Source organism: Macaca fascicularis, chromosome 4, assembly GCF_037993035.2.
Source record: "Macaca fascicularis isolate 582-1 chromosome 4, T2T-MFA8v1.1".
NCBI lineage: Eukaryota > Metazoa > Chordata > Mammalia > Primates > Cercopithecidae > Macaca > Macaca fascicularis.
This window is the reverse complement of record NC_088378.1, coordinates 54,507,107-54,523,277: the sequence shown is the minus strand read 5'-3', so window position 1 is coordinate 54,523,277 and position 16,171 is coordinate 54,507,107. Positions and strand designations below refer to the sequence as shown.

The 16,171-nt window shown below is 33.6% G+C and overlaps 1 protein-coding gene and 1 long non-coding RNA gene across 2 annotated transcripts in view; one reads left to right on the top strand and one right to left on the bottom strand.

Annotated features, from left to right (window-relative positions):
* The window catches only part of ADGB (androglobin), a 232,929-nt gene that overhangs the window by 190,052 nt on the left and 26,706 nt on the right, over positions 1-16,171 (bottom strand). Inside the window, exon 2 of the mRNA XM_005552076.5 lies at positions 2,566-2,728. Coding sequence (XP_005552133.3) covers positions 2,566-2,728 — 163 coding nt within the window. The remainder of the gene's footprint in view (positions 1-2,565; positions 2,729-16,171) is intronic.
* LOC123573016 (uncharacterized) overlaps positions 1-16,171 on the top strand; it is a 105,936-nt gene that overhangs the window by 68,675 nt on the left and 21,090 nt on the right. The window contains exon 2 of the long non-coding RNA XR_010586274.2: positions 9,445-9,612. This is a non-coding gene — a long non-coding RNA (uncharacterized lncRNA). The remainder of the gene's footprint in view (positions 1-9,444; positions 9,613-16,171) is intronic.

The window sequence follows — 16,171 nt, the reverse complement described above, 5'->3', positions numbered from 1 at the left end:
AAAGCACCATTAAATCGTTTTTTACTTCACCTTCAAGCTGCTGCTGTTTACTCATTTGCTCCATAGCTTTTCCTTCATACATAGTTTAGGAGTTGAGTAAATATCTTGAAATAAAATTATATCCAAAATTTTCAGATCGCTTCTCTGCCATTAGCCCTGGGGTTTTGGTTCAAGTTTGGATTGCTTTAGCAGTCCTAGGCAATATCCTCTGTCTCTCCAGCTCAAGAAACTGACACAGGTCCCAGGACACTACTTTGTGCTTGATCCCTAATCTTTGTGTCTTGAATTAATAAATGTACTTGAGAGAGGAATAAATAAATAAAAAAAAGAACAAAGTGAATGTGGAACTGACCTTGTTGTGGTTCCCTTTTCCCCAGGATTTGGGTCTCCCTCATTAAGAAGTTAACGGTAATCTTTCCACATTATTTTTCTTTAGCTGTGTCCCTTATAATGACCTTACAGTAATGCATAATATATTCACAATTTGATTCACCCATCACATTCTTTAGTTCTCATCACTTAGCTAAGGAAGTGAGACCTTTCTCTGGACTTAGAGGGAAGAGTGAATTCATCTGAGGCTGATTTCCTGATGACTAGCCTCACATCTAGGGATGTGGCCTTCTGCAAAACTCCAAGGGTACTTGCTATCGTTGAATGCTTAAGGAAATTAATCTTAGTAAAATATGGATACTGCAAATCAGGGCTAAGATTTCATGCAGATGCAATCACAAGGCTTGGACACTGTCCACAACTCACTCCAGTGGAGGAACTGCTGCTTCATGAGCCATGGGTGAGATTGTGACAGACCAGAAGTGGAAAGTAAGGTTCTATTCTAGATTTTACCACTTTACATTTTGGTTTGACCTAGTGCTCTCCTGCTTTTGAAAGCTAAAGTGACAGAATAGGATATTGGTTAAGGTTCTCAATTGTCATATTCTAATGGATAGCCCCTGTTCACAGCAAGAGTTGGCCTAGTGCTTTTTTAAACCATGTAGTTTTATAAAGCTCCTTAGTACAAGGGCCACAGTATCTACTTTGGGGTCCAATGTCAGGCAGCCTCATTTGCATATGCTGCCCCGAAATGAAATGGACATCAGGTGACCAACACACTGATGTCACACTTGCTAGTGCTCCAGTATCTCTGATTTTCCTCCAATAAATGTTCATCCGATAGACTTGCCCTTGGTTTAATAACTCTGATAAATCCCAGTATTTGACCCCCAACCTTCCAGGGATTTGCAAAAACTTTTTCAGTCGTGTGATGAAGGAATGCTTGCTCTCCAAGCTCCCTAAAAGGTTATTTTTATATCCTATTTCAAAAATTTCAAGCACTTTTGCCTTTCCCTGTCTGTAGTTTCTCCAGACTTCAGAGTGACTCATCTCTAGAACTTTTCCAGAGTTCAACTGCTCAGCTGAGGATTTGCACACTCTATCCTTCTGATGTAAATTCTGAAGGCTAAACACACACACACCTGCACCCACACATACTCCCTCTCTCTCTTTCTCTCTCTCCATAAGTTTTGAATCACTGAAAAAAATACATAGAATATGCCAATTTTCATTTAAACCCAGAGAATTCAAAGCCCTCTGCATCTAGAAGTCCCATAATCATTTTAGATGTAGTGCAAAGAATTTGTTCCCTTACATGTTGCTAATTTGGAAATTGTTTAGGTGCTAACAGAGTCAGCAACACCTTTACTGAATACCTTTTGTTAACAAATTGACCAATATGAATCATGCAATTTGTGATACAGTATTTTGTGAACAAAACATACATCCTAAGATTTACTATTTCAGAACGCTTTATGCAAAATTCAACTAAACCCTTCTGGCACTTACATTTATGTCTAGAAATTTATATTGTTTTCCATAAATACTTTTAAATGAATTATTGCGCCCAATAAGTAGATCATATTTTAAATGCCAAGTCAGACCCATAGCCTCAACTTTGAAGTCTTTAGAAATAGAGTAAACATTTTTAAATAGGCAAAATAACCTAAAGTAATATAATTGGAAAATGTAGAAATTCTACATTTTAGTGCCAATCTCAGGGACATGCCATGTTTATGTGACAAAAAGTAAAAGAAGAGCAGTGAGGATCTTTATTCACATATCTTGAGGAGATAGTAGGAGGAATACAGTTTTCATCTCACAGTAACATTTCTTTTGAAAAATTATCTTTCCTATTATCTCCAGGTCACAGCTTACAAGTCCACTGTGGATTTTCATTTTCTAAACCACTCTTTATAAACGCCTGTTTCCAAACTCTGTCCAAGGTCCACTGGCTAACTTGCCTTCTCTCTTAATTTTTCCTTTATTTCATTATGATTCTTTGGTCACATCGCTTTCTTCCAGTTTACCCAAATATGATTCACCGAAGCTCAGGTCTAAGGCTTGGAAAGACAGAGTGGGAGTGTTGGGAGGTGGGGCCAATAGACAAATAAAAAATTTCCCTTTTGAATGGAGATTGTGGAGAAGAATGAATACCCTCTTATGTTTACAAATCTCATTCCATTATAAAACTAAAAACCAAAATGAAACCTAGTCACATTCACATCTACTTACAAATACAGGACTTTTTCCTGTTTTGTCCTTTTCTTTTGCACCTTTGCCTGCATCCCACTTTTCTGAATTTATGTCAGCTTCACTCCACTCTGGCCAGATTGGGAATTTGCCCTTCTTTTGTTCAATAGAACCAGGTTGTACATTACTGCCAAAAAGATAGAAACTAGACAGAGACAGAGAGTGGTAGATTAGGTTTAATTAAAATCTCTGAGGTCAAATATTGGAGTAACTGCATAACATAAATCTGTCTTCTCAGCTGAGTCATACTAACTACATTTTTAATACAATCATACTTATGGCTAGGCAGCTTTTACATGTTAAGGTTCTAAAGACTGAAATAACCCCAAAGAGTTTATCACATAAACTAAAGTGGAGTCTTAGTCCCTACTTACTAAAGCAAGAATTTTTTAAAAATGATATACAGTATTATCAAATATCATAAACACAGACAACATATAGTTGATAAATAGCTATCTTCTCACACTGATATATAGAATCTTGTCTATATATCTATCAGTCTATATGTATTTTTTCAAAAATTAAATCATTTTGCATATACTTTGTATAAACCGGTTTGTACCACTTATCAGCATATTGTTAATATCTCTCATGTTCTAAATGTTTATCTAAATGCTAATTTAAGGATTGTACAAGATCCTCTTGTATGAATATACCTCATTTCATTTAACTAAGCTTCTATATTTGGAAATTTGGGGGGGTCAATTTTTAAAATTTTTAAATTTTTCACTTTCATAAACAAGACTATGGTGGTGGTTCTTACTGCAAAATCTTTGTGTACATTCACATTATTTTGTTAGGATAGATTTTAATGAGGAGACTTCCTATTCCAAAGTGTATGCATATTTAAGGTTTGTGATAGATTTTGACTAATTTTCTACTGAAAAGTTGGGCTTGTTTCCAACTTTAAATATATGTGTATTACAGTTCCCATATTACTAAACCTTGAATGCTACTTTTTGTTCATTTTCATGATTTTTAAAGTGTAAAATAGGAATATTATTCAGTTTTCAAGTTTTTAACTACTTGTGAGGCTAGAACACTGCCTATAAACCATGGGATAAGCAGTTAAAAAACCAGACTAAAATATCTATACAGCTTATATTCTAGTGGGTTCTAGATACAAATTAAATATCTTAAATTAAGTAAAATATACAATATACAGTAACACATTGCTTATCAACAAGGATACATTCTAAGATATCCATTGTTAGGCAATTTTGTTATTCTTCAAACAATAGAGTGTGCTTATACAAACCTAGTGAGCATACTACACAAAGGAAACAGCCTGCAACACAGCTAGGCTATATAGTACAGTATATTGCTCCTAAGTTATAAACCTCTACAGCTGTTACTGTCCTGAATATTGCAGGCAGCTGTAACACAATGGTAAGCATCTGTGTATCTAAGCACATCTAAACATAGAAAAATACAGTGAAAATGTAGCATAAAAGTTAAAACAGAATGGTACACCTGTATAGCACACCTACCGTGAGTGGAGCTTGCAGGAAGTTGCTGTTAATGAGTCAGTGATTTGAGAGTGACTGTGAAGGCCTGGGACATTACTGTACACTACTGAAGAATTTATAAATATTGTGCACTTAGGCTACATTAAATTTGTAAAAAAAACTTCTTTCTTCAATAATAAATTAACCTTAGCTTACTAGATGTCCACTCTCATATATGAGGCTCATCAGTGACCAAAGTGTTGCTATGAGGTGTGTGATTGTATTCAAACATGAAACTCCTAAGGGGAAATATAACACAGTACAGGCGAACTGATAAGTTAAGGTACTCAATTTTTAAAACAGTGGTTAAAGAAAATGTCTATAGTAAAGTAATATTTTAATAATGAAAGAAAGTGAGGGATCAAGCTATATGACTATCCATCAAAGAATTCTTCAGATACAGGAAGGAAGGGTATTCCAGAGGCAGAGGGCATCCTGACTTAGTTTAAGAATAATATGGATGTCAGTATGCCTTAAGCTGTGTGAATGGGAAGAAAAGCAATGGAAGTTGATTGCAGACAGCTACTACATGAGAAGATTGTCAAAGTTACCTAAGCCAGGGGAAGGATCTTTACTCTGAGTGAGATAAGAAGCCAAAGGATGGTTCTGAGCAGGGGTCCAAAATGATATTATTAGAATTTGATGATCATTCTTGCTGCTATGTTGAGAAAGACTAAAGGAAGAAGGGAGACAATGTAGAAGGCTTTGAATTAAGAGGAGAGAGCTAAGGGGGGGGGGGTTGGACTGGTTTGGTAACTGAATAGAAGGCAAGAAATAGATTCTGCGTATACTTTAAGATAGAGAAAGCAGACAGAGTTGATATTTCCTTACAGACAGAAGACCGTGATATGGAGAAAAATTGAGGCAGGGGGCATAAAACAGCAGTGCACTGATAAATGAGATTGTGCTTTAGATGCCAAAAATACAGCCTTGAGGATACTGAGTAGGTAATTAGATGTCAGATTCTAAAGTTTGGGAGAAAAATTGGACAACAAGTGAAACTTTGAGAGTAATCAACATCTAGGTGGTATTTAAAGTCTTAAGACTGGATGAAATCATCAAGAAAATAACTACTTAAGGAAGGGGCACACCCAGGGATGCTAACAGCTGGTATAGATTGAGCAAGAACAATTCTAAATTGACCCCAACCACAATGCTGGTTCAGTGTCTTCAAAGCCTCCAACTAAGCCAGACATTTATTCTGTATTTTATGTAGCAGGAGCAAAGATTTAAAGTCCTCAGGGCAAGTCAGGGACCTAGGGCAAAAGGCAGAAATGTCTGGAACTCAGAGTTATTGGTAATTGTTAAGACTATCTACCAAGGAATATAAAAATATTTCAATACTCTAGTAATCAACGGAGTTGTATTTCTGCCCTGGTACTCTATACGTAAGGGTCAGAGAGATAAGAAGGAAATAACTGTGAACACTGAGAAAAGAAAGCAGTCCCTGAATGTGGTAGACAGAATAACCACCAACTCCTACTTCAAATGCATACATATCTTAGTCCCTGGAAGCTGTGGGTATGTTACCCTCCATGGAAAAAGGGAGCTTGTAGATGTGATTAAGTATGTTGACATGGGGAGATTATCCTGGATTATCTGGGGGTCCCAGTGTAACCCCCAAGAGTGCTCAAAAGTGGAAGAAGGAGTCAGAGGAGGTTAGAGGGAAAAGTGACTACTGAAGAAAGCAAAAAGGGAAAATTGCTGGGTTTGGAAGACAGAGAAAAGTGGCCACAAGCCGAGGAATGTGATCAAGTTCCAGAAGGTGGAAAGGCAAGGAAGTGGATTTTCTCATAGAGCCTATAGAAAGGAAGGCAGCCCTGCTGAAACATTGTTGGTAGCTCAGTAAGACCCATTTTGGACTTGTGACCTCGAGAATTCCAAAGGAATTTATCAATGAATGTGTGTGGTTTGAAGCCATTAAGTTTGTGATATTTTATTCCAGCAGCCATAAGAAACTAATATACTGAGGTAGGACAAACACAGTGGAAGGTGATACCTTGGAAACCAAGTGAAGCTTTTTTTTTTTTTTTTTTTTTTAAATGAGGACATGAGCAGGAGACCTAAATGCAGCTAACAGATCAAGCCTGATAAAGTGAAAGCAACTAAATGTTGAATTTAGCAACAGGGAAATGTCTCTCAAATATCACCTACTGGAGGTGAGGGCTAGAGGAGGACTTTCCTGAACACCCTATTATAGCAAGGCACACTTCTCGGCATCATTTCATATTGCTCCATTTTTATACCACTCAATACTCTCACTAATCCTTTATGTACTCACTGTGTGCCTCCACAAGTAGGATTTGTAAACTCTACTGTGGTAGGAACATGGGTTTTTTTTGTTCGTTTCCTCCATCGCCAGTAACTGGGATGGTACCTGGACAAAGTAATAAATCTATCTCTGTAACATCCATTTATATGAAATGAAACAACGAATGCCTACAATTTACATTTCTGATAATATCTAATTGAAACTCTGTCAAATTTTTATATGTAGGTAGAGATTGACCAGAGGCCTACCGATCCTGTTTCCATTTCTTTTGCAATTTGGTTAGCACTAAGTTATGTTGTATTCCAGCTTTGGGTTCATAACCATTCTGTGAGATACTTCTCCTTCTCTTCCTGCTCAATGTCTGCCTGAGTCCTATGAGGACACCTTACAAAATGGTTATAACACAAAATGAAAGGAGTCAGGAACTCTTATTCAGCACATGCAAAGCCAGCACTACATACCTGGTCACACTCTGGTATGAATGAGAAATATTCTTTGTAGTATTAAGTCAATGAGATTTGTTTTTTTGATACTACAGTATTGGCTCAAATAAAGAGTGCAATTATACTCTTAGGATTTGGATTTCTTCTTTCATATCTTTAATCATTATAAGCACTTGTATGCTATACTACAGATTATTCTTCTATTGTCCTAAACTTTCCATTTTTGGTTCTCTTGTTTGTTGTGACTTCTGCCAATATTTCGTATATTCTTTAATTATGAACTTATACTTATCAGGGTTTTCTTCTCCTCCAATCCTCTTCCTCCAAAGCAATCCTGTGTTGAGAAGATGTTCTTCCAAAATAACATTGAGTTTTCTTCTGTAGAAATGGAGTAGAGATGGAGTTTCATCATGTTGGCCAGGCTGGTCTCGAATTCCTGACCTCAGATAATCCACCTGTCTTGGCCTCCCAAAGTGCTGGGATTACAGGCATGAGCCACAGCACCTAGCCAGCTTTTTTTCTTTATAGACACATTTATAGGTATTGTTATTCTTTTAAAATATTAATCTACTATCATCTTAGAAACGAAAGTCTGAAAATTTATACATTGTTAAAGAGAGTTCCTAAGTAGCATGTAAGAATGTATTATAAAGGAGTAAGGGTGACTAGAATAGTTTTCAGGGAAAAATGAAGCTTTTTTCATAGTATTAATGGAAAAATCAAGGCATAAATTAGCATATTACAATATCTCCTGTTTTATAGAGTATTGATACAAGCCTACAGATAAAAAGAAATTGATGATTTTGTCCATCAAAACCAGGATAAAATTACTTCATTTGTGAAGCTCAAAATCTGAAAATCTATGTATTTAAAGGAAGATATCATTTCTTAAATATAAGGGTTTTACTAAGATTATGTTTTGCTTCTTCACTGTCAAGTGTAAGTAAATCTTCCAGCTCCCTCCTTGAAGCTATTAAGCTTTATCTCTAATTGGCCTACTTTCCTTGTAATGCTTCAAATATGTGTCCGTCTATATTGAATGTTACTTAAAAAGACTCTCATTAGAGATGTCTCATACTAGCCCAATAGATCACCTACAGTGTTATACATACAATGTAAACAAAGCTGAAATGCAGCTCAAGGTGAAGTATAGTGTGGACTTCAAATGACCATGTAAACTCTTGCTTTTGAAACTCTCAGCACCGTTGCCTTTGAAGTCCACTGGCAGAATATGCCCACTGCTCTAGCATAATTGGAATCTTTTAAGTATTCAAAGTGCATTATTCTGGTCTCATTAATTCTGAGAATAAGATGATTTTTCAACATGAAAGTAATCCAGGAAGATTTAGGAACTGGCAACACGGGGAAATAAATGTTACTGAATTTAAGAAAATTCAAACCTGAAATAACTGAAAAATCAGAGTTACTCACAAAGTTAATTTATTTACATAGCAACATGCCCAGATACTAGTAAATTATTTAATTCATTAAAATTGCAAATTGTATTAAAAAGTTCAAAAACAATATATTATAAAAGTATAAGGTTAAAGGCCCTTCCACATACAATGAGTTTAAATGTTATTGAGACACCAGGAGCTTCACTAACCCTTTCAGGAGAGACTAGAAATCTGTGTATAATACAGATTTGTGGATAGTTACCATTTTTTTCAAAACAGTAAAAGTTAGTAATTTATGTAAAATCTCTACATTCCAAATGACCAATATGGGATATTCCAAAGCAAAGTGAGATTTGAAGGGAGGAAATTTTTCAAATGGCTACCAAGAGGATAGCTTTCTAGAGTAGAAATATAAAATATGAAGGTGCTCCTGGAGAAAAGAAAGCAAGCATAAATGAAAGAAGTGATCAAGACTGAAAAGCCATTGACAAATATTAGTGGACTAATTACAGAAAGAGCCTATAGGGCAGGTTGGGGCCAGAAATAGGGTAATCCCCAAGTAGGTACTGGGAAATGGATTTGAAAAGTGGCAAGCCAAGCTTAAATGTCTCTGTCTATCCTAGAAAAGAAGCTATAATTACCCTGTAAATATTAGGAGGCCAGAAATAGGCTTCGTGGAGGAACAAGTGGTTAAAGTTACTGATAAATTCCTAGCTTAGGACTAAGATTGGCATAACTCCCCCCATAGTTTATGGTATATGTATCACTTTTCTATGATTTCACAGTAAAACATACAGGCTGGCCAAAAGAGAATCACTGAGGATCAAGGAAGCCCTCTACCTCCATAAGTGGTAGATAGCACTTCCAGCATAGCAGAAAAGTGTCCAACCTCTCAATGTTAAGACTTAAGACTTAAATGGGGGAAAGGGTAATATTTTAACAAATTAAAATGTTTATGGTAAATGCACCCAATAATCAGAAAGAACTCTGCTCTTGTATTTTAACACAGTGAAATAAGCCCTATATTATATATTACACATTATTATAACTATTAATTATAATTAACTATTATTAAATAGTTAATACTATTTAGTAGCTGAATTATGTATAGGTCCTGGTGATCCCAGAGATAGGCCAGAGTTCAGGATAGAAATATTATTTGAGAGAGTTTTAAAAAGCAACTGCTTGTAAACTGATAAGGAAGTATTTCTATACTATAACAACTAACTTGTCCTTTTCAGGAGTGCATACCAACAGCATTTCACCAATGGGTAGAAAGCTGATCATCCTAGAAGGTCATGCAAACTCATGACAGAGAACAGTATGCACAAGTTCAAAGTATCTACAAAAAAAGAACTAAAAGAATAAAATTACAAAGCAAAAGAAGAAACTCAAACTATGAAAAGACAGTAAGTATATCAAATAAATAAATCACACACAAATAAAGTTTCTAAAATATTTGAGAAAAATACTCACTCAGAATGAGAAAGAATCTCACTCAACCAACAGTTCTTTTATTTCTAACAACACCTACTAAATACCTGTTCTGTGACAAGTATTCTGCTTGATAATGGGGTTACCAGCCCATAAATACAAATAGCTGCTTTTGAATTTTTTAGGAATGCAAACAGGTAGACAGATAATTTCAATATGAAATGATGTGTGCAGAGATGGATGTCTTCCCAGGTGATAAAGAGGGGGGCATTGTGCCCAGTGTGAGGCAATTCAGAGAAACTTCTTACAGAAAATAGCATCTGACATGCCTCAAAACATAACTACAAATTTTCCAAGTTAAAAAAGGCAGAAAGGGCATCACTAGGAGAAAAGAACAGCATACAAGACAGTGCAGAGGCAAGAAACAGCAGAAAAGGTGCAGAGTTCTATAAGCTGTTCAGTACTATGCAAGCTTATAGTATAACGCAGGGAAGAGGAGATAAGGTTACAGAAAAACAAAAGGTAGGCATGCAGCTCCTCACTGAGGGCCTTGCTGAAGAGTTTGAACTTTGTTTTCTAGTCAATGTTGACTTTGCTCATTATATAGAGATAAACATTTTATTCTTAGATATATATTATTTAATATTTACTGGTGGTTTCAAATATGAAACTTGAGGAAAATAGATATTGAAATATAACTTAAAAATGAGCACAATAATGATAATAATTCAAAACAATTTAAGGTAATTTTCATCAGATCTGAAAGTTGAACTCTTCTAGCGGAAATTCTTATATGGAGATGTTTCTAATAAAAAAATAATTTTTAACAATATAATATATAATGCCACTTATATTCAATTTGAGATTCCATATTTAATAAAAAACTTCTATCCAAACCTATGATATATTAGTTGTGAATACATGCTTGTAAATACGACTTTAAAATCTCTCATCTTAATATTTAAAAACAAATATAAAATTAAAAAAATAAGCCTGAGGAATATCACTTCCATCTTAGAGTCACAAGGACTGGATTTTTGTCACCTAAGACAACACAAAATCTGGACAAAATACATGAAATTGATTCTAAAGACATGGTCATGAAATGATGCACGTCATTGGCCCCTGAAAGATGAGAAACAAATGATGTGAGCCCTTTAACGGCCACGGCCTATGGCCCTGAGAGAGTTTTCAGACTGCAAGGTAACACAGGCAAATCCCAGCATATTTCTTGCATACAGGAGATGAGTGTCTGGGGGACATCTAGGTAGACTTTCAAGGACAGGATCCTAAAAGAGAGAGAGTTTCACAGATACAACTCCTGAGATCTTAAGAGTCATTCACAAATATTTAGCAAAGTACTTGTTAGCACATGTGCATGAGGAAGCTGCCCAAAGCCAGGGGAAAGAAAGTACCTGAGAGACTTTGAGGACTCATGCTGAACCAGAACTGGTATTACTGTGCCCAGCCCCACAGAACACTGGGAAAAGTATCTTGCCTCACCTAGAGAGGCAGAAGTATTTTGCCTCATTCAGAGAATTATTGCCCCTACATTAAACATGATTCTGGTTCCATGTAACAAATCTTAAAAGCAAGATATGAAAGAATCAACCTGTTTCTAAGCAACTAAATGTATCCTAGCTCAAAGCTCAAGGATATTTATAGGGCTACAAAAACATCCAGCATCCAACAAGGTAAAATCATAATGTCTGTCATAAAATAAAAAATTACCAGGCATAAAAAAATAAGAACATATGACTAATGGAGAGAAAAAACAACAACAAAAACAATTGATTGACGTAAAGACATAACCGACACAGGTGTCAGAATTAACTTACAATCATACTAATATAGTTATTGTATTCGGTTGGTGCAAAAGTAATTGCTGTGGCAAAAACAGCAATTACTTTTGCACCAGACTAATATCTGTATTTCATATTTTCAAAATGTTAAGTAGAGACACGGAAGATAAAAAAATGGTTGAAATACCTTAAATAAAAACTAAAATGAGAGGAAAGAAAACACACAACAAGAGTATTAATGTATTAGACATTGTAGGTGATTAATGAACTTTAGAAGACAAAAAATAATTCAAAAGAAAAAAATTGGAAATAAGCAGAGCATCAGTATATTCTGACATAAAGTAGTCGAATATAAGTGTAATTGTTGTAGCCAAGAAGGGATTAAAGACAAAAAACACTATTTGAGGAAATAATGGTCATTAAAAAATTTGCAAAAACCATAAAAATACAGATTTAAGAATTTCAATAAAACTCAAACTAGAGAAAGATGAAAAAAGCCATGCCAAATTACAACATAAGGAAGTAACTTAAAAACAGTGGTAAAAAGAAAATTTTAAAAACAGTTAAAGGAAAAAATAAACATTACATGCAGAGGAAAAAAGAAAAGAAGAACAGCAAAGTTCTCATTAAAACATAATGCAAATGAAAAGATAATGGGCAGTATCTTTAAATAACTGAAAGATAAGAAGAAATCTGTCATACTAAAATTCTACAGCTATTGAAAATGTCTATTAAAAGCAAAAGTGACATAAAGTGCTTTATTTTCTGGCATATAAAAGCTAAAAACATTCATCAGCAGAAAATAGTTAACAGAATAAAAACATAAAAGGAGGCCTCAAGGCAGAAAAAATGATAGCAGATGGAAATATGGATCTGCCAAAAAAAAAGGAGAATTTTATTTAGTAAATACATGGCAAAATATACAAGTTATTTTATTTAAAATTATCTTTGTAATACAATTAACTGCTTACATAAATGGATGATGTAATATGAGGTTTATAATATACATAACATCAAATATATGATGATAATACCACAGTGCTTGGAGTTGATAAGTGTACAATTATAATGTTTTTTATATTCTATGTGAGTTGATATAATATCACAAGAGGGTAGAATGTGATAAGTTATGTACTATAAACTGTACAGAAACACCCAAAATAACAAAACAAATAGATACAGCAAAAAGTCAATACAGGAGAAAGTAGAATTTTAAAAATATAATCTATCCAGAATATAGCAGAGGAATAAAATGATAAGAACACAAGAAAGGGAGACAAAAAGAAAATGAATAGCAAAATGATAAATTTAAACAGTTTTAGCAATATTAATAATCACATTAAATGTAATTTAACCCAATATACGGAACAGAGTGTCAAATTAATTTAAATAAACAAGATCTAACTGGATTAGTTCATTCTTGCATTGCTACCAACAAACACTGAAGACTGGGTAATTTATAAAGAAAAGAGGTTTAATTGGTTCATGGTTCTGTAGGCTGTATAGGAAGCATGGTGCTGGCATCTGTTTGGCTTCTGGAAGCTTCTACTCATGGCAGAAGGCAAAGCAGTATCAGGCATGTCAGATGGCAAGAGAGGGAGTGAGAAAGAGAGGGAGGTATCACACTTTTAAAAACAACCATATTGCATGTGAATTCAGAGCAAGAACTCACTTACTAACACAAGGAAGGCACCAAGAAACTCACGAAGGACCCACTCTCATGACCCAAACACCTCACATTTTAACATGATATTTGGAAAGGACAAATGTCCAAACCATAGCACCAACTATATGTTATCTCTAGAAAATCTACTTTATAAAGATACCAATAATAAAAGAATGAAAAAATATATGCCATGCTAACGCTAAACAAAACAAACATTATAAAAAGTAGATTTCAGAAAAAAAGAATATTACCAGTAATAAGAGAATGTGATTTCATAATGACAAAAAGGAAAATTCACTGGGTGCATAAAACAATCCTAAAACTTTTTGAATTTAATAGCAGAGCTTGTTAACACATGAAGCAATAACATAAGTACAACAATCAACAGGCAAATTTATAAACACAGTAAAGAATCACAATATGATTTTCTTAACAGTTGATAGAATAAGCCAATCAAAAATCAATAAGGCTATAGAAGATAAAGAATATAGAACAGTATCATCAAAATTGACCTAATTAACATTTATAAAACACTCTATCACAACAGAATATGCATTCTTTTCAAGTGCACATAGCATATTTATCAAGATAAACCATAATTTAATATATAGAATGTCTCAACAAATTTTTAAATATTCAAGTCATACAAAGTACATTCTCTGACCAAAGAGATTTATGCTAGAAAACACAAACAAAATGATCTCGAAAATTCCAAGATATTTGGAATATAAATAACACACTGTAATTAATCTACGTATTAAAAAAGATATCAAAAGTTAGAAAACATTTTGAATAAAATAAAAATGAAAACACAACAAATTAAAATTTGTGGAATGCCACTAAAGCAATATATAGGGTGAAATTTAGAGGACAAAATACCTAGTCAAGTCTCAAAATACAGCAGTTTCCACCTTAAGTAGGAAAAAAAAAGAGCAAGTCCAAAGTAAATAAAAGTAAGTAAATAATAAGAATTAGAGCAGAAATCATTAGACTAGAAAACATAGAAACATTTTTTCTCTAAAAATAAATGTAACAAAAAATCCAGTTATTTGAGTACATAAATAATAGAGCAGATCAAAGACCACAATTTATAACAGCTCTCATCAAATTGATCCAGAATATAGGAGAGAAAACATAACTATCAATATCAGAAATCAAAGAGAAGATATCACTACAGATCCCACAGACATCAAAGGGATAATAAAATTACAAATCATTATTTATCCAAATATTTGATAACTTATAAAATTATCAATTCCATGAAATATAAAAACAATATTCACTAAAGAAGAAATAGATTGGATTGGAGATATGAATATCTCTATAGCTATTAAATAAAACAAATTGGTTATTTAAAAACCTTTCCAAAAAGAAAACTCCAGACCCAGATGGCTTCACTGGTTAAGTATACTAAATATTTAAGGAAGAAATGGCACCAATTCTCCACTAACATATCCAGAAAATTGAAGAAGGAATACTTCCTTATTCATTCTATGGGCCAGCATTACCCAAAAAACAAAACCAGATAAAACATAAAAATAAAAGAGAACTGGAACCCAATATCTCTCATAAACACAGATGCAAAAATTATCTAGGCAGATCAAATAGAGCAGATCAAATACTATAATATGTGCATTAAAATACATCATGATCATTGATCATTGATACATTGATACATTGATACATATATCATTGATTAATATATGATACACAATTGATGTAATTCATCCTATTAACAAACTAAAAAAAATTATGATCATCTCAATATGTGGAGAAAAAACATTTGAAAACATTCCAGCAGCCAATCCTGATCTCAAAAAACAAGGAATAGAAGGCAACTCCTTTAACCTGATAAAGGACAGCTACAGAAACCTAGAACTGACATCATACTTAGTGATATAAGACTGAATGCTTTGCCCACCTAACTAGAAATAGGACAAGAGTATACATTCTCACTCACTCTATTTAATATCTTACTGAAGGCTGTAGACAGTGCATGAAGGCGAGACAAAGAAATAGAAGGAATGCAGATTGGAAATTAGAGGAAAAACTGTCTTTATTTGCAGATGACATGGTTGTAACTATGTAGAAAATCTAATGGCATGTATTAAAACTTTTGTAAATGATAAGTGAGTTTAGCCATGTTTCAGGATACAAGGTAATACAGGAAAATAAATCGAACTTTTACATACTGACAAGAAGAATTCAAAATTAAAAATCAATAATATTTCCAATAACATAAATATATGAGATCCTTGGGAATAAATGTAATATTTTTTGTTCAAGATCAGTAGACTGAAACTATACAATTTTGGTGACAGAAATTAAATAAATTACTTAAATTAAATAAATACTTAAATAAGTGAATAAACAGACCATATACATATGTTGAAAGATTCAATATAGTTAAGACATCAATTCACCCCAAATTGACCAACAGATTTAAGATAATCTCAATCAAAATCCCAGCAGGCTTTTTTAATATAAAGAATTTGACAAGTTGATTCTAAATCTCATATGGATACATAAGGAAACTAGAATAGGGAAAACAACTTTGTTACAGGGGAAACATATTCAAAGACTAACAGTTCAAGTCTCACATTAACAGGGCAAGGTAATGGCATCAAGATACATAAACAGATCAAAGGAACAGAAAATAGTAACAAAATAGACCCACATGCATATGGACAGCTAATTTTTCAACAAAGTAACAAAACAATTCAATAGAGAAATATATTTTCAACAAATGGTGCTAAAACATTGAATATCCATAAGTAAAATAAACATCAATTTATGCTTTGCATTATTTACAAAGACAAATTCAAACATACTGAAATGTAAAACTTAAACCATAAAACTTCTAAGAGAAAACAGGAGAGAATCTTTGTGACCTAAGATATGCCAAAGATATATTGAATATAACATTAAAGACAAAATCCGTTAAGTAAAAAATTTATTTAGATTTCATCAAAATTGAAAATTTCTGCTCTTCAAAGGACACTATTAATAGAATAAAAAGACTGCCACAAACTGAGAGAAAATATTTGCAAAGTATATACCTCGTAA